The sequence below is a fragment of the Psammomys obesus genome, unplaced genomic scaffold, assembly GCF_907164565.1.
Source record: "Psammomys obesus unplaced genomic scaffold, mPsaObe1.curated_primary_1811, whole genome shotgun sequence".
Lineage (NCBI taxonomy): Eukaryota > Metazoa > Chordata > Mammalia > Rodentia > Muridae > Psammomys > Psammomys obesus.
In genome coordinates this window covers 7,592,734-7,610,487 of record NW_026591598.1, presented here as the reverse complement: position 1 = coordinate 7,610,487, position 17,754 = coordinate 7,592,734, and the positions used below count along the sequence as shown (strand labels likewise).

General features: G+C 51.8%; 1 protein-coding gene across 3 annotated transcripts in view; it reads left to right on the top strand.

The window, feature by feature from the left end:
- Window positions 1-17,754, top strand: part of Znf362 (zinc finger protein 362) — a 30,487-nt gene extending 12,733 nt beyond the window's left edge. For all 3 annotated transcript variants that reach the window (XM_055611105.1, XM_055611106.1, XM_055611104.1), the window contains 7 exons: window positions 1,863-1,926; window positions 2,067-2,313; window positions 5,133-5,460; window positions 6,119-6,343; window positions 13,184-13,262; window positions 13,394-13,552; window positions 15,932-17,754. In XM_055611105.1, the coding sequence (XP_055467080.1) occupies window positions 1,863-1,926; window positions 2,067-2,313; window positions 5,133-5,460; window positions 6,119-6,343; window positions 13,184-13,262; window positions 13,394-13,552; window positions 15,932-16,048 (1,219 nt within the window). In that variant the 3' untranslated portion in view covers window positions 16,049-17,754. The remainder of the gene's footprint in view (window positions 1-1,862; window positions 1,927-2,066; window positions 2,314-5,132; window positions 5,461-6,118; window positions 6,344-13,183; window positions 13,263-13,393; window positions 13,553-15,931) is intronic.

Sequence of the window (17,754 nt, the reverse complement as noted above, 5' to 3'; positions counted from 1 at the left end):
GGGACAGGAAGCCTTCCCCGCTTGTCATCCCCCTGGGCTTCTGAAGAGCCCTCTACAGAGGGAGGGCTCGCCTCTCAGAGAATTCAGAATTTTATTCTCTGTCCAGTCCTTCCTTCAGCTCACACCGATGGCCTCTGGGCCTAGAGGCCAGGGATACCAGGATGAACAGGACAGGTGGACCCATTCCCAAACTACCTTAGTTAGCTTCCCACCTCCCCCCACCTCTGCCTTGTCCACTCATGGGGTCACAACCGTGTCACTCTGAGGCAGGACACACCCATGAGCCTACAGCCATCCTCTCCCTGAACAGTTCAGGGGCCAGTGCAGTGGACTCGGTCAGGCTGAGGAGGGTGGAGTCTCAGCAGTATGCTCACTTGCTGTGTGATTTTGAGCCAGTCACTCTACCTCTCTGAGCTTTGTTTCCTCGCTTTTTAAAGTGGGCACGGTGAGAGTTCCTGTTCTCAGGGTCAGTGTGCCTGGTACAAGGCATACTTGTAACCCGCAGCCCCCTCCCTGGTAGTTTTGCTTGGAGGTTTTTTTCTTGGAAAGAAATCCTAAAGGCCTGGGGCAGTCAGGGAGATGGGTAGGCAGAACATGCTTTTTCTGTCTTTAAGAGGCCAGCGTGGGGTTTGACGGGCAGAGGGAAGGGTCTGTGCCTGTGGGGACAGGAGGCTGACCGGGGTAGGATTTGTCCTGGTTACCGGCCTCCCCAGTCATCTGCTCTCACCTAGGGGCTGAGACCACTACAGGCTGGGAGTGAGGAGGAGAACAGGGTACAGCAGCTGCTGGCTTCCCAGTGAGCTGGCTTTTGTTCTACAGAGGACGAGAATTTACAAAGCGAACAGGCGGGAGAAGCTGTTTGAGTAATCTGATTTCCAGGCTTACCATCTAGCACCCTAGAGGTGTTGCTTGGGTCTTCAAGCCCCAGTTGTTTTCACCTCTGAGAAGAGACAGGGAAGCCTTTTGGGCCTTTACCTACCAAGTAAAGAACACAAAAGGTGATCCAGATAAAAGCTCTTCCTGAATATATTCAGATTAGATTGGGTTCGTGAGGCGGGCCTTGGCCCCCAAACCCTGCCTCCATTCCAGTAGGGACTTCCCAGGCTCACTGCAGCAGGAAAAAGGGGTTGTAGGAATTTCCTTTTGGTCTAAGGCTGCTGTACCAGGTAGGGAAGGGGTTTCTTCAAGACCACTCAGTCAGAATCATGAAGTACCCATGAGCACCCAGTCCCTGTGAGTCACTTCTTGACTTACTAGAATCACAGAAAAACCCAACCTCCCCACCTCACCCCCAGCCCCGGCTGACACCCCCTCTTTGCAGGTCGGACGTTACAGTTCCACCTGCCCGTGCCTGAACTCTCCAGAGTGTAATTTTTGAGTTTGAAGGGATTGCTTATTTGGGGCTGTGTAAATTGTTCTACCAACCTCCCCTTCACAAAGGCCCCATCTCTTGAATCCTGTGGAGGATGGCCTCCCTCGGGGAGGAGGCAGAAGGGCAAGGATCTCACCTTTGCTTTGTGGCAAAGGTGTTCCCAGGGCTCTCCAGGTTGGAGGACGGCGGGGGGGAAGGGGACTGGGAAGGTCTATGTTCAATCCGGCTGGGTTGGCTCTGAAACCTGGGAGATGGAAACTGGTCTGGCAGCGTGGGGGGGGGGGGGGGGCCTGGACTGGGAGCACTCTGGTCCAACTGTGACCTTTGCCCCTTGAGATCCACCCAGGGAGACACTGAATTCCTGAGTTTTTAGCCCAGGAATGTGGGTCTCTGGGCCTGGTGGGAGGTCCACTTGGCTGAGGAATTTTGAGTCCCAAGGGGGTAAAGAGATCTCATAGCTGATAGTGACAGCCACTCTCCCTTCCTGCAGGATGGCCGAACCTCGATTTAACAACCCTTACTTCTGGCCCCCTCCTCCCACCATGCCCAGCCAGGTAAGACTGAGAGGGGCTGTTCCCACTGCCTTCCGAGTTGGCGCTGCTAGGCTTTACCCAGGGTTCCGGCTGCAGCTTGCAGGGGAGAGGGCCCTGGGGTGTGGCCCACCATGCCAACCTGGCTCCTCTTCCTCCCGCAGCTGGACAACCTGGTCCTGATTAACAAAATCAAAGAGCAGCTGATGGCCGAGAAGATCCGGCCGCCTCACCTGCCACCCACCTCAGCCTCGTCCCAGCAGCCACTGCTAGTGCCCCCCGCGCCCGCTGAGAGCAGCCAGGCGGTCATGTCGCTGCCCAAGCTGCAGCAGGTGCCGGGGCTGCACCCGCAGTCTGTGCCTCAGCCCGACGTGGCGCTTCACGCGAGGCCGGCCACTAGCACTGTCACAGGTAGGGCTGAGTGGGCTGGAGGTGGGAGGGAGGATGTGTGTGGGTCTGTGGAGTGGGCCGGACCGGCAAGGTCCGCTAAGAAGGTTGGGGCAGGATCTGGCCCAGGTAGGACTTCACTAGGTGAGAATAGGGTGAGCAGGGCCAGAGGTTGTAGGGGAGGCTTGGCAGAGAGGCCAGTGGTACTGGCCATAACCCACAGGCTTCCTCTGACCTTGAATTATGAGAATTTCTTCCGTCAGCTGGATGCTAACTAGGAAAACGAGATCTGCAAAGGACTCGGAACACCCAGGAAGTCTGATGTAGGAGAAAAGAGCCGATTTCCGTGGAGAAGAAAAGGAAAGGCTTATGGCAGACTAGAGTGGTGAAGCGGGAGGATGGATGACCCTTCCAGAGGGAGCAGCATGTAGAAGGCCCGAGGCCGGGTTGTTTGGTGGGGGAGGACCAGGGGAGGCTGCTGTGGCATACACTGCAGTTCCGAATTAGGGCTTCGGAACAGCCCTAGTTCTCAGCCGCCTGGTGATGGGCCGAACAAGCGCCGGGTTGAAGGGCAGTTTGTAGTACAAAACCAGCATCTCCATGCGGTCCAGACTGCTTTCTCCATTCAGCAGATGAAAAAAGCAGGGCAGAAGGCGTTGTGTTCCCCACCACGGCTGGGACCACCCCCTCAGTGGCCCACCTCTGCCACCAGCCAGGTGCCTTTCTCCCCCTGCTCTTAGAGACGCCCCAAAACTGTGGGCCTTGTGCGCCTCCCCAGGCTGTACTCTGCACATCTTCCGTTATTATGATTTTATTAAATTTATTTTTCATTGCAAAAGTAATATTAAAAAAGCAATATAAGCATATTAAGGGAAATTTGGGACAAGGAGGAACTAAGAAAAAAAATTACTCATAATCCCCGATGCCTAACCCAGAATCTTCCCCCCCCAACCCAAAATCTTAGAGACTCTTTTAGTGCATTTTTTCCTTTTCCATATTTTTGTTTGTTCTTTAATATGCATGTGTTTGCTGTGTTTGTGGCAGGGCTGTGTCCATTCCATGGTTTAAATTGTTTTTGTCCTTTTCAGTTCCCTATCCTACCCCTACTGCCCCCGCCACTGTGCCTGTTTGCCACTCCATCCCAGACATCTTTATTGCATGTTTATTGTAAAGCTAATAACATAGTCATTATTGAAAATTTTAGAAATTTCAGAGAACTCAAAGGGAGAAAAAAATTACCCATAGTTCTGCTTTTGTTAGTATTTTTATGTATGTTTTCTCTGTAATCTATTTTATTTTACCCTTTGATCTTAGATGTTTTAAAAAAAAAATGAGTGAATTCACCAAGTAAAAGATTCAAATAATTTTGAAGCAGACTGGCAAAGTATGAAAATCCCCCATGACCGAAAATTTCCCCTCTGTCATAAAAGAGAGCTGTGTTAGCCTGCTGAAGTGGCTAGGGCCTGACTCCGTGCTGGCACACTCGTGTCTGAGCTTTCTGGGGAAGATGGGCCTTGTGGGCTTGCACAGTTTGGCATTTCTTTGTGTTCCTTGCACTCTAGCTCTCCTGTTTTGGTGGCAACACGCCCCATGTCTGTGTCCACAGCTTGTGTTGAGGATAAGCACTTTATATCACTGTGGAATCGCAGTTTTGTGTGGAAAGCCCCTGCCTGGAGATCTTTTCGCGTATGAGTGATTGCTTCTTTACGGTGCTCTCTTGAAGCAGAGTCAGTTGCCTGGCTAAAAGTTCTGAGCATTTAAACTTTTAATAGCTGTTGCCAAACTGTCCTCAGCGGAGGCTGCACAGGTGGGCATCTCTGCTCCCAGGGTGGCACAAACCACCCACCCTCATACCATTGTCTTTTTTCCTTAATGCACAGATTTTTAGCTGATTTAAAAATGTAGAGAGGTAGATATAAATAAATGGAGCCAGGTGATAAATGCTAGCATCATAGTTTATCTACTGTAGTAGTATTTAGTGTGATTAAATGCTATTATAAATGTTCCTAGCCCCTCCCTTCCTTCCTGATGGGTCTCATTGTGTTATCTAGGCAGGTCTGGCCCTCTGTCTCAGGCTCCCACGTGCGTGTGTTATAGGTGGCTACGGCACATCTCCCTGCCTTCATTTTTAAAAAGAACAATTTTTCTAGGCACAATGGTTCATGTGGGGGGTGGAGACAAGGGGTTTAGGACTTCAAGGCCAGGCCAGCCTGGGCTACACAAGACCCTCTCTCAAGAAGCAAAAAATAAGATAAAATAAGGTAAATGAATAAAAGCTGACATTACAGGATTTGGGAGGGTTTTCTCTTTTAAACTTCATCGTCACTGAACCAGAAAACAGTCAAACCATTACTTTTAGAACCTGCCCTGCCCCCCACATCACCTTTGGGCACACCGTCTGTTTATTTTTCCTGTGCCCGCATCCACAGCCTTTTGAAACAAAGAGAACTTCCGAAGAAAAGACTCAGCCATTCCCCAATTTGCATAACTCAGTTGTCTCTAAAAATTTTGCTATTATAAATAACATGGCGGTGAATGTCTGTGTGCCTGGGACTTTTTCTGTGGGTGGAATTATTTCCAAAATGCTTCTTGGTTTCTGTAGTGCTCTCGTACAAGCTCTCGGCCTTGTGCCCTGCCAGCACCGTCTACCAGTGAGCTATAACCCCAGCCCCTAAACTCAGTTTTTAATCTAACAGCTCAGTCTTCAACTTATCTAAGGCATCTTAGTAGTATGTGCAAACTCTCGTTTAGTCACCCCTGACTATTACTTTACCTGTCAGTCACAGAGCTGGGTGGTCTGTGCTAAGTTGCCCTTATCCCCGCCCCCATGTGTGTCTTCCTAGGTCTAGGGCTTTCCTCTCGGACCCCCGCTGTGAGTACATCGGAGTCAACTCCAGGCGCTGGCACGGGCACCAGTACCCCGTCCACACCCACCACCACCAGCCAGAGCCGCCTCATCGCCTCGTCCCCCACCCTCATCTCAGGGATCACCAGCCCCCCCCTCCTGGACTCCATCAAGACAATCCAGGGCCACGGCCTGCTTGGCCCTCCCAAGTCCGAACGAGGCCGCAAAAAGATCAAGGCAGAGAACCCAGGGGGTCCCCCTGTCCTTGTTGTCCCCTACCCCATCCTGGCCTCCGGTGAGACCGCAAAGGAGGGCAAGACATACAGGTGAGGGTCTCTTCGTGTGGGGTCTGGGTGAGGTTGTGGTGGTGTCTATGCCTGGAGCTGGAAAGTGGGACCCAGGGCTAGGAGTGGGGAGCTGAGATTCAAAGAGTGGGGTAGAGTCTTACCAGTGTATCAGGCCACAGGGAGAAGGAAAGGAGAGGAACAGAGCTCAGCTCCATCAGAGGTGGGCCAGGGCAGGCAGCATCGTGGGGTGCTAAGAGTCCTGGTCCTCATGTCCCATGAGGGTTGTCTGGGCCCTGTTAAACCTGTGACGTGCATTTACAACACGCTACTGCCAGGGCTGGAGCCTCCAGAAGTTCTGGGCCAGTTGGGTGGAGGCGGGGAGCTTGGCACCTACCTGTACTTGTGAAAAGGTTCCAGAAGATCCTAACGCACAGCCAGGTCAGAATGACTTAAGACTGTCAGCACCTCCTCCCCCCGGACCACAGGTGATCCGTAGGCAAGGCCTTTCCTGCTTTCCCCCTGGCTGTGTAGCCTCGTGCCCTCAGATAGCTACAGATGTTCCCAGATGTCAGAGTCCCTCCAGACCAGGAGGGGCCTGCACTGGAACTTGCCCATGTCCTCTGGCCTCCAGAGAAGGTGTTGCCGGAGCGGAGTAGGGGGGAGTCTCCCCGGGTGTGACGCTGCCTCTCGCCTGCAGGTGTAAGGTGTGCCCGCTCACCTTCTTCACCAAGTCCGAGATGCAAATCCACTCCAAGTCGCACACCGAGGCCAAGCCCCACAAGTGCCCGCACTGCTCCAAGTCCTTCGCCAACGCCTCCTACCTGGCCCAGCACCTGCGAATCCACCTGGGCGTCAAGCCCTACCATTGCTCCTACTGTGACAAGTCTTTCCGACAGCTCTCCCACCTCCAGCAACACACCAGGTAGGCGATTCCCTCCCAGAAGCCTTCACTCAGATGCCTGTTACCCTTGGGGGTCAAGAACCGGATTTCCTCTGCTGAGCCTTTTGGGCCATGCTGGGCGAAGCCCGTCAGCTTCACGGAGCTCCGCTCTGATTGCTTCTCATCTCCAGGCCTTTGCACTGAATGGTAGCCTTTACCTGAGACATCCTGGCCACCTGTCCTGCACCCCTGGGGCCCACTTCTTCCATCTAGGCTGGTTCGGTGTGGTTTTCTGCTTCCCTCCGTATTTTGGGAGCTGTAGAAAGCAAAGCCTTGGTGTCCCGCATCCCTCTATCCCCGTGGGAGGCAGCACATAGGAGTGTTAAGGCATTTGTTAAGTATTTGCGGAATAGATAGACCGAGTTTGAACAGAGAACATGATTCATCCGTTTAACAGGCATTCACCGAGCGCCTATGCCACGCCAGCCAGAATTCTAGGAACAAACCAGAAAAAAAATTCTCTGCCCGGTGGTGAATATACTCAGTCTAGCTGAGTGAGTCAAAGGAGATTTAAGGAAATACAAGTGTGTGCAAGGGAGAGAAGAGATGCTGGGAAGAAAGCTCACTAGATACAGCGAACCAGAGTTTAAAAGAAAAAGAGGGTCAGAAGATTGTACCCAGAGTGTTCCATGTATTCTGATCGAAGAGGTGTAGCTTGCTCACATGACTCTTTTGTCTGAAAGTAGGTCGGGTGTTCGCCAGTGTCGACAGGGCCGAAGTCAGTGAAAGGACTGTCTGATTGTGGCTTCTGTAATGACTGACAGCTGAGGTTTTCACTCTTGTAATGGAGCTGTGTAGGAGACTGTATCTTTACGATTGATTGATTGATGGATTGATTGATTGATTGATTGATTGATTGATTGATTGATTGGTGTTTTGAGACAGGGTGTCTCTGTGTAACAGAGCCCTAACTGTCCTGGACTTGCTTAAATAGACCGGGCTGGCCTCGAACTCACAGAGATCCTCTCGCCTCTATCTCCCAAGTGCTGGGATTAAAGGTGTGCACCACCAGTCTGGGCCAAGAAATAGTCTTTTATTGTTAGTGTTACTTTAAAAATTGCTTGTCCTGTGGTGGTGGGAGTCAAACCTATGCTCTCCTGTGTGCTAGACAAGAGTTCTACCACTGAGCCATGTCCCCAGCCCTGGCAAATTTTTGTCATGGTGATTTTTTGGTACCAGGGATTAAACCTAGAGCCCTGTGTGTGCTAAGCAAGTTGGCTACCGTGGAACTCCATCCCAACCTTCTAACAATTTCCTCTTTTCCTTCGAAACAAAGACTTGTTCTTTAACGTTGAACTTTGCCATCTTCCCCATCTGCCTCCCTAGTAGCGAGGATTATAATGTGTGCTCTGGGGCAGGTGACGTTGTTCTTGTTTATCTGTCACTGTGATCTCTGTGTCCTTTATCCCAGGGTGCAGATGTTTCGCTTTGCCTGTCTCTCTGGTGCGGGGTATCATGTGAGGCTCAGTAGCCAGAACGAACGACAGCGTGGCCCAAGGAAAGCTGTCAGCCCGATTTTCCATTTCTGTGTCTCCCCAAGCACAGAGAGGACTGTTTGCGTGTGTTTCAGCAATTGTCTGAGGTTGTCATGCCTTGATTTTTAAAAACTTGGCTGGTCTCATGTGCATAGATAAATGACACACGGCATTGATGAAGACGCAAAGACCTGCCGTTAGCTGCCGCGGTTTGTGGAATTATAGCATATGATACAAAATGCTGCCAGGAGACTGCCTAGCCCCTGGGCCAGAATTTTAAACATTGTGTGTATGTGAATTTTTTCTTATATTATTAGAGATCGGTGAAATAAGAATTAACTGATTTCGCCTCGTCCGGATTGGGTGACAGCAGGGTTACTCCTTTTTGGAGACTAAGGCTCAGTGTGTCAAGGCTCCTGGGCTATTTTCTTGTTGTTTTGTTTTATTTGTCTGCATGAAGGGCCAATCGCCCCCAGGTAGCAGAGGCAGGAGGATCAGAAGTTCAGGCCTAGCTTCAGTTACATAGTAAGTTCAAGGCCAGCCTGGGCTACATGAGATCCTGTCTCAAAGATGGAAACGTTAGAAGAAGAAGAGGAGGAGGAGGAGGAGGAGGAAGAGGAGACTTAGATTCCATAAGCTGTGGAACAGGTCCAGCCTTTTACCATGGCAGCCTCATTCTCACACGAGGCTCTGTCCTATCAGGCTTGCCATGCCTAATTAAATGAGATTTGTGTTTAAATGTGACATTTCTGGCATGGTCACGGTTACAAATTTGATTTAGACAATTATATTCTGTTAAGAAGGAGAGTGGATTCCTTTTGAGCCTACTCACAGAACTAATGATGGCGAAAAGGAGGGAGGGAGCCTCACCCAAGCAGAGCGGTGCCTCACCCAAGCAGAGGGGAGCTACAATCGTGCTCTGTGGTTTTGTAGACAAGGTCAATCACATGTGTTGTTTTGAGAGCGGTCTGACTTTAAAGTTTCCTTGGTGGTTTACTGGTATAGAAGGATGTGCAGTTTCTGTGGCCCCTCTCCCCCTATGGATCTGGAGGGTTAAATGAAGCAGGACATCTGTTTGGAGACCGTTTTATTCTATTTTTGTTAGCTCTAGCTTTCTAAATGAAGGTTCTGAGACAGACCAGGTGGAAGGTGGTTCTCTTGGGTTCTTAAAAAGAGAGAGAGAGAGAGAGAGAGAGAGAGAGAGAGAGAGAGATCAGCCACGATGAAATTAGCTTCATTCCCCTTGGTGGTAATCCCTGTCCTCTGACCCTGAGTCTGTCAGTCCACTGGGCTGGGCTGCTCTTGCCTAGACTCAGGCAGCGTCTGGTCTCAGGATGGTATACTTTCGAAGCCGGGGCTCCAAAACACAAGGAGGTCTGTTCAGGGCCTCTCCCGGGCTCCATTCTCTTTATGATCATCAGGAAGACTCAGGAAGTTTCTGAGCTGCTGCTCAGAGCCGAAGCCCTGAGGCAAATGTGAGAAGCCCAGAGACCTGTTGACAGGGCTGCGTGGCTCTGCCCAGCGCGCTGTAAGAAGCCGAAAGGTCAGAGGCGAGCTTGGAGTCTGCTTTCAGTCTCACGCGTGCTGCTCTTTGTACTGAGAACATGGTGTACAGAGGAAGTGTGGCTCTCCTGCAGGGGCACTTAGTTTATCTCACATAGCCAGCCGAGAAAGGTATCTCATATCTAGAAAGAATTTTTGTGTGTCTGTGTTCAGGGAGATGAAACCCAGGGCCTTGGGCATACTAGGCAAGCATCTCCCACTAAGCCACGTGTGCATGCGTGCGTGGGTGTGGTATGGATCTGGTGTGTACACACACACACACGTGGGTACACAACCCCATGAGCCCAAGTGTGGAGGCCAGAGGAAGATGCTGTCTCCTGTCCTGTCCTTCAGCCTCGCTCCCTAGCAGCCAGGTCTGTCAGTGAGCTTGGAGTTCAGGCTGGCTCCAGCCAAGCCCAGCGGTCCTCCTGCCTCTGTCCCTGCCTCCCACACTGGGGTTCTGTGTGTTCAGCCATATCCAGAATTCATGTGGGTGCTGGGGATTCAGGCTCAGGATTCTCATGCTTGCTCAGCAAACACCCTTATTCATTGAGCCATCACCCCAGGCCTGGAAGACACGTGTAACTATATCATTTTGTTTGTTTGAAACAGGGTCTCGCTCTGTAGCCCTGGCCAGTCTGGAACTGGCTGTGTAGGGCAGGCTGCCTCAGACTCACGGAGATGCCCTTGCTTCTGCCCCCTGAGTGCCTGGGTTAAAGGAACTCGTGTGTACATTAGCATATTTGGTCCATCTTTAAAAAGTACATGCTGTGGACCAGTGACATGGCTCAGCGGGTAAGGGCACTTGCGGCCAAGCCTGGTGACCCGAGTTACTCCAGTCAGATAGATCTGGAACTCCCACGATTTGGAAGGAGAGAACTGACTCCTGCAGTTTGTCTTCTGACCTCCATATGGGACAGGGTGTGTGAGCACGCATACTCGCACACATACATATACATACACAAAATAAATGCATAAGTGCAATAAAGCTTTTCTGAAGTCTAAGCCACGTATGGTGTTGTGCTTATAATCCCAGCACTCGGGAGCTGGAGGCCAGAGAGTCGGCAGTTCAAGGTCAGCCTCAGCTACATAGTGAGTCTGAAGTCTGGGTTATATAGGACCCCGACTCAAAGCAACAAGCAGAATGGGCACAAAACACATGTGTGTATTAGATACTTCTATGTGTATGAAATAAACTGAGCTTCTTCTTTGAGCTGCAGAGTTCATGGGGTGTCAGTAATTTTATAGCCGACTAATTGAAAACAGGGAACCCCATCCTTCTGAGCACCCTCCTTTCAAATAGTTGGGGTTGCCCAGCGACTATCCAGAAACTCGAGGAGTGTTTTCATGTAGAAGAAACTGGTAAAGTTTGTTATTCTGAGAAAGGCCACCTAGCTCAGAGTCAGCATCAGATACAAACAGACACAGTCGGGGTCCGGTGGGTGAGAGCACGCACAAATTTTCTGGAAGACTGGAGTGTGACTCCATCTCCAGGACTGTCCAGTTCCTCTAGCCCCTGTTAGCGCACACACACACACACACACACATAGACACACACATGCACACACTCTTAATAGAATAAATCATTTTTAAAAATTAATAAAGAGAATAGTACAGTAGCAAAAAGTAATGATTAAGAATTCGTTTTGGGTTTGTTTTTTTTTTTTGTTTTTTTTTTTTTTTTGCATAAGTAGTCTTTGAGCCTATCTAACAATAAATGTGGGAGGGTTCACACTTGTAATCCCAGCTCTCTGGAGGCTGGGCAGGATGATTGCTGAAACTCTGAGGCTGTGCTAGGGCTGCAGGGTTAGATCCTGTTGAAAACAAATAAACACACAAAACGGAAAAAAAAATAAAGGAAGAATGTGAGCAAGAAAACAAAACAAAAAAATTTAACTGGTCCTTGAAGAGGGCTGTTTTGCCAGAACGTTCCCAGACCCTGGGGATTGCTTCTATTTCTGAGTTGTTCTCTCTCTCTCTCTCTCTCTCTCTCTCTCTCTCTCTCTCCTTCCCTCATTTGTGTGATTCAAGTTTGTAATAGGCAGGAAACAAAACAACGTGAGAGGGGTCTGTCAACATTTAGGAGATAATTATAAGTCACAGGGCACTGGCACATACAATTAAGCTACCATGTCCTAACCCAGTGGCAAAGAGAGGGCTTCGCAAAGGCCCAGGACCCTGAGCGACCACTGAAGCAGGGGATGAACCCTGTTCCATTCTGCAGAGTCTGAGGCCCGTCTTCCTGCCCTTTGAGAGATCGATCAAACCTACCTTCCCAATGTTACTGTCATGAAGGGAATAAAAGGATTAGTCCAAAGCAGATGCCTTGCTGGGCACCCGCAAAGATGCAGAGTTAGCAAGGGAGTGTGGCAGGTTGTCCCTGGGAGCTGCAGGAACTGTCCCCAAGACCACTGCTGGGATGGTCGAATTTAGTGGCTCACACACAGCTTGTGTCTGAAAGGGAGGCACGTGTAACTCAGGTGACTCCCAAACAATCCCACAAGCTCAGACTTCTGGATAATGACACGAACCGCATGCTTGTGTGTCAGCCGTGCAAGCAGGACCTGCTCTGCTGTGCTCTATTCACAGGGTGTGCGACTTACGCAGTTGTGACAGAGATACAGTGAGGAAGGCACCCCAGGCACCAGGGTGTGAAGGTCAGGGATGAAGCTGCTTCAGGAGGGGTTCGCTAAAGCACAGGAGAGCACTCAGTGTCTATCTGTGGCTAGTGCCAGCCACAGCCACAGCGACACTACCTGTGTGTGTTGGCTTTTATGCAGGGTGCCAACTGCACTAGGCTTTGATTTCCGCTCCCTGGCTGTGTGAAGCGATGTACAGATCCGATGATAACTGCATCTGGCGGTCTCGAATCTGATGACAATAATTACAATATTAAGAACAGCTACTCAAAGGGCCCCCGTGTGCCCAACACTCACCGCATCAACATGGGAGGGGCCCTTGAGGTCTTTGTATGAGTGTGCTTTTGCATATGAGTGGAAAAGGCCGAGGAGAAGGATCCTGCTCCGTGAATATTTTAGTGCATCTGCCCTTGTTTTAATTGTGAACTACCAAGTGGTTAAAGCCAGCCAGTAGTGGGGAATGCCTAAGAATAAAAGCAAGCTGGCTGAGTGTGGGGGTTCACCTCTGAAATCCCAGCACGCAGGAGGCTGAAGCAGGAAGAATGCCTTGAGTTTCAGGTCAGCCTGGGTTAGAGTGAGACCCTCCTTAAAGAAACCAAACAAAAAGGAGGCTGGTGTGAAGACTCAGCTGGCAAAGACGATTTCTGCCAAGCTTAAAGACCTGGGTTTGACGCCTGCAAGTCACATAGTGGAGAATTGGAGCCAGGTAGGAGGGTGGACAGTTGGCATAGTTGGATGGACGGAGGCTGGCCAAGGGGTTTGGTGTATCTGTGAGGAGCCCTTTCTTTCTGCTGTCCCCAGCTGTCCACTGAGGCTGTTCTGAGCAGAACTTACTCAGGAACTGGGGAGGCAGCAGTGCAAAAGACCAAGAGAGGTCTTGCCGTCATGGAAGGAGCCAAGAAAACAGACACTGTAGGGTGTCACCGGGATTTGAGGGAGTTGAAAAGTCTGTTCCGACCAGCAGTGGAGTCGAGGGAAGGATGCTGGCGACCTTTGGAGGCCCTAGCTCCTGCTGGGGCCCGCACTGAACCACGAGGGAAAGCGAGTGGGGTTGGGGACAGGGGTGCCTGGCAGCAGAGTCTAGCTGTGGCCAGGCGAGGGCCTGGGGGCTGCAGTTGCAGTGGGGATGTGGCAGGACTTTTCCCTCACTGGGCTTGCTCTTGCAGAATCCACACAGGCGACAGACCCTACAAGTGCCCACATCCTGGCTGTGAAAAGGCTTTCACTCAGCTCTCTAACCTCCAGGTGAGCGAATCCACCCGGCACACACCCCACTGTGTCCCTACTTCCGGGGGGGGGGCCTGAGAGGGGGGGGGGGGGGCCGGGGGGGGGGGGGAGGTTTGGGGCCTCACCGCCCCCTGCTGTGCTCCCCACAGTCTCACCAGCGCCAGCACAACAAGGACAAGCCCTACAAATGTCCCAACTGCTACAGGGCCTACTCAGACTCCGCCTCCCTCCAGATCCACCTCTCCGCCCACGCCATCAAGCACGCCAAGGCCTACTGCTGCAGCATGTGCGGGCGGGCCTACACCTCGGTGAGTCCTGCTGCCTGGCACCAAGTCCCAGAGCCTCAAGGCAGGGCTGGAGGCCTGGGATTCTGCTCTTCCCAGCCCAGGAATTCAGAGACACCTTCCTACTTGGGGCAGCTGCCATCCCTGCTAGGGCCACCAGGGGGCACAGTACTGGAGCCAGAGCAACCCATCCTTCAGGGAAAGGACATCAGAGACGGTTCCTGGGTGGGAAAATCCTCCAGAGGAAGGTCTTGTAGACTCAGGTGACTCAGGTGACTCAGCTGTATGCAGGTCTCCAGTCCTTTGATTGTCCCGGTGACAGGCCACCATAGCAGGAGTGCTCAGGATATCAGTCCCCTCCTTCATCAAGTGGCTACTTTCAGGGCTCCTGGCTGAGAAAGGAGTACCAGATAAACTTCAATGGATCAGCGAACTGTTCGATGTTCACTGACCACTGAGCCAGGCACTAAGGAAGCAGGAAACACTGATCAGATAGGGATAAAATACCTAACCACACACGTAAACTTCTACTGGCAGCCAGCAGTTACTTCGTCAAAGCAGAACTGCCCGGTTCTAGCCCCACCGACCTTGAGCAGGACGCCCCTCCCTGGCTGGACACTTCCTTATGTCTGGTAGGACGTTAAACAGCCTCTGCTTCTACCCACTGGTGCTGGTAGCAATCTCTCCTCCCCAAGATGAAATCACCAGAAATGTCTCCAGGTGCCGTGGGTGGCCACTGCAGGGGCAGCCCTTTTCCCGTTGAGAACCACTGTTTTGAGAGACCGCAGCGGGGCCAAGGAGATAAAGCTGGGGACAGTTGAAATAAGGCCTACCGAGGAAGGCACACGCGTCAACTTTCTGTCACTGTGACAGAATACCTGAGACAGATGATTTTAGAAGATGAAGGGTTTGTTTTGGCTCCCAAGTTTGAAGGTTTCGGTCTTGGTTAGGTCTTCATGCTTGTTCACCAGGCGTGTGACTGACTTTCCTTGGCCCCTGCTCTCTGAAGCAAAATCTAGACAGCCTATTATTTTGCTTGTGAAACCTTTATGTCTCTAAGGGTCATGACCAAAACATACCCATAATACCTTTATAATCCCTTCTTCAAAAGTCCTGTTGTCCAATACTCGAACAGCATGGATATATTCACTTGTCTCCTAAATGCCATATTTTTATTTACGATTTTTTTTTTTTTTAAGATCAAGACCCAAGTATGGCTCCTATATTATCCTGTGCCTTAGTGAGGGTTTCATTGCTGTGCCAAGACACTGTGACCATGGCAACCCTCATGTAGGAAAATGTTTCATTGGTGCTGGCTTACGCTTCAGAGGTTTAGTCCATCATCATGGTGGGGAGCATGGCGGTGTGCAGGCAGACATGGTGCTGGAGTAGCCAATGCATCTTGACCCGCAGGCAGCAGAAGGAGACTGTGTGCCGTACTGTACAGCTTGAGCATAGGAGACCTCAAAGCCCATCCCATAGTGACACACTTCCTCCAACAAGGCCACGCCTTCCAATAGTGCCACTTCCTGCGGGCCAAGCGGGCCAAGCATTCAGACAGTTTGTGGGGGCTGTTCCTATTCAGATCACCACAACCTGGGTCTTTCAGGCCTCGGCCTCCCTGCCCTTTCCTTTGCCGTCTCTGCCTTGGCTGCTGCTGACTGCTTCCTCTGGCCTGTGTATCGCCTCTCCAGGTTCGTAGGCTCTCTCTGCCTTACTGCCCATGTTGGGTGGTGGCCAGGGACAAGGTATGTGACCTTGCTCCCGACCAAGGCCAGTGGAGGATGTGGGCACGCAGACAGCCCAGGTCACCTCACCCATCCAGTCATGATGCCTCCGGGTAGACTTAGCAGAGCCAGCGGGGAACGGGGAAGACTGAGGTGTGGCTTTACCCTCAGAGACGGTCACCTGGAGGTTTAGAGGCCAGGACTCCTGCCTCCAACTGGAATAACATGTTGAGTCTGGGGAACTCACTGCATGCCGAGGGCTCTAGGCACCGCCCCCCTTACAGAGTAGGAAACAGAGACTTTTCCTAACGCTAGGAAATGGCAGAACTCAACTCCAGCCAGGCCCCTGCCTCAAGGCCACCGAGAACATGGACCAGATACAGATGTGGATTTTTAGGATGTGCATGGCAGACAGGGTTGGAGAGTGCAGGGTTTTGGGTGGAAACCATTGAGGCTGAGCCTAGTTGTCTGTCAGCCTCGCCTCACCCCTCCAGCCAGCACTGTGTAGGACTGGACTCCAGCGAAGCAAAGAACCACCCCAGTATCAGTAGCACCCCTAGAGCCCATCCCAACTGAGCCCCAAGGCTGTAGTCACGGTGGGCCGCCCTCTCGTGGCTGCTTTTGGAACTGCAGCCTCTGTTGTGACGCGCGGTCTGCCTATCCCTTCCGCCCGCAGGAGACCTACCTGATGAAGCACATGTCCAAACACACAGTGGTGGAGCACCTGGTGAGCCATCACTCACCGCAGAGGACGGAGTCCCCAGGCATCCCGGTGCGAATCTCTCTGATCTGAGCCCAGCTGCGGCCCCGCCCCGCCCACTTGGCAGACACGGAACTAGGCAGCGCTCAGCCTAACTCTCGCTGAGGCCTCCCAGGAACCACCAAGCTCTCTTATGACCCTCCCAACCTGCCAGAAAGCTTGGTCCTCAGAAGCCCAGCCTGGTCCCGCTCCTGGGCAGCCAGGCCAGCTGCAAGATTCTGGACTGTTCTGGTGGCATCCAAAGACAAGCTCAGAGCACTTTGAACCTGTCTGTTGGGTTTTTCTCTTCGTTCCCCCTCCCTCACTTGCTTCACTGTTTCTTGTTTTTTAAGTTTGTTTTGGAAATAACAAAAAAAAAAAAAAAAAAAAAAAAAAAAAAGGATATTTATTGGCCAGAATGTTGGTGCTGCTAAGAACGAGAAATTAAAAGGACCGGACAGACGGATACAGAGAACCAGAGGGCAGCGTGGGAACTTCTCTGGCCATAGCCTCAGGTTCTTGAAGGGAGGCTCAGGCCTGGGGTTCTGGACTTCAAAGGGGACCCTCCCCCCAGGTGGGAGGAGACAGCTGGAGTGAGCCCTTCAGCCCCGTCACCCAGTCAAACTGCCTGAACCTGGCCCTAGCCTTCATGAGCAGAGAGGGTACAGCAGCTGCCAGCGCTGCCTGGCTTTAGGGCATGGAAACAAGAGGGGTCTGGAGAGCCGCAGGACCAAAGGGCGCAGTGACGGCTGGGTGGCATAGCCCAGGGGAATGGGTTGGGGGTGTGCCAGTGAGACTCGGCCCCTCCCCTGCTGCCCTGAAGAACCACCCCAGTCTACCTCGGTGCTGGCCAGGAAACCTATCGGCTACCTCTCCCACCACTCCAGACTGTGGGCAGGGGGAAAGGGAGGGAGCGGGCCTGGGCTTCCAGAATTCCCTCCAGAGGGGGACAGTGCCCAGGGAGGGGTTGCTCTCTCACCACAGGCGAGGGCTCCCCAACCCATACCCCAGGCCCTGCGGCAGGGATAGGATCCTCCAAAGGAGGTCCCGGGAGCAGACCCTGCCCCCAGTCTCCCCCCCCAGACACATCCCAATCCGAAAGCCATGCGTGTCCGTGTATATAGAAACTATGTACAGAACCCAGAGAACCCTTCCGCATCCTCCCCCCAGAGAAGAAGAAAACTAGACAAAACTCATCTTATATATTCTGTATCTGGAGTCCATTTGAATATTAACTGTGTTATTTTTATACACTTTTTAAGCCTTAACTCGCCATTGATTTACCAGTTTAACGTTTCCTGGGGTTTCTTTTCCACTGGGGGGGGGTGCCACAGCTCCCCCCCAACCCTGACCCCTTTGTTTGACTTGCGTCGTCTGATACTCAGTATTGTAGCTTTTCGTCTGCATGTTAACTACCCTGTAAATACGCTGTTCCGATACTGTTAACATCCTTTGCTTTTTACCCCCCCCCTCTGTGGGACCTCCAGGCCACCGTATTTAGAAATAGTTACCTTATTAAAAAAGAGAAAACGGTCTGTTGGCTTCTCAGTCTGCATCTTGGTGGCAGGGAGGCAAGGGCAGGTGGCCCTTGTCAGGAGAGAAGCTTATGCCCTATTTAAAGAAGGGAGTGGAGCCAAACCAGTCAAACATGGGAGAGGAACACTTCCGGGGGCTGGGGGCGAGAGACGAAGGGTTGCAACCCCTCTGCTCTTTGTATTTCTCTGATGTGAAGAATAAACCGTACCTACACCCGGGCAGTG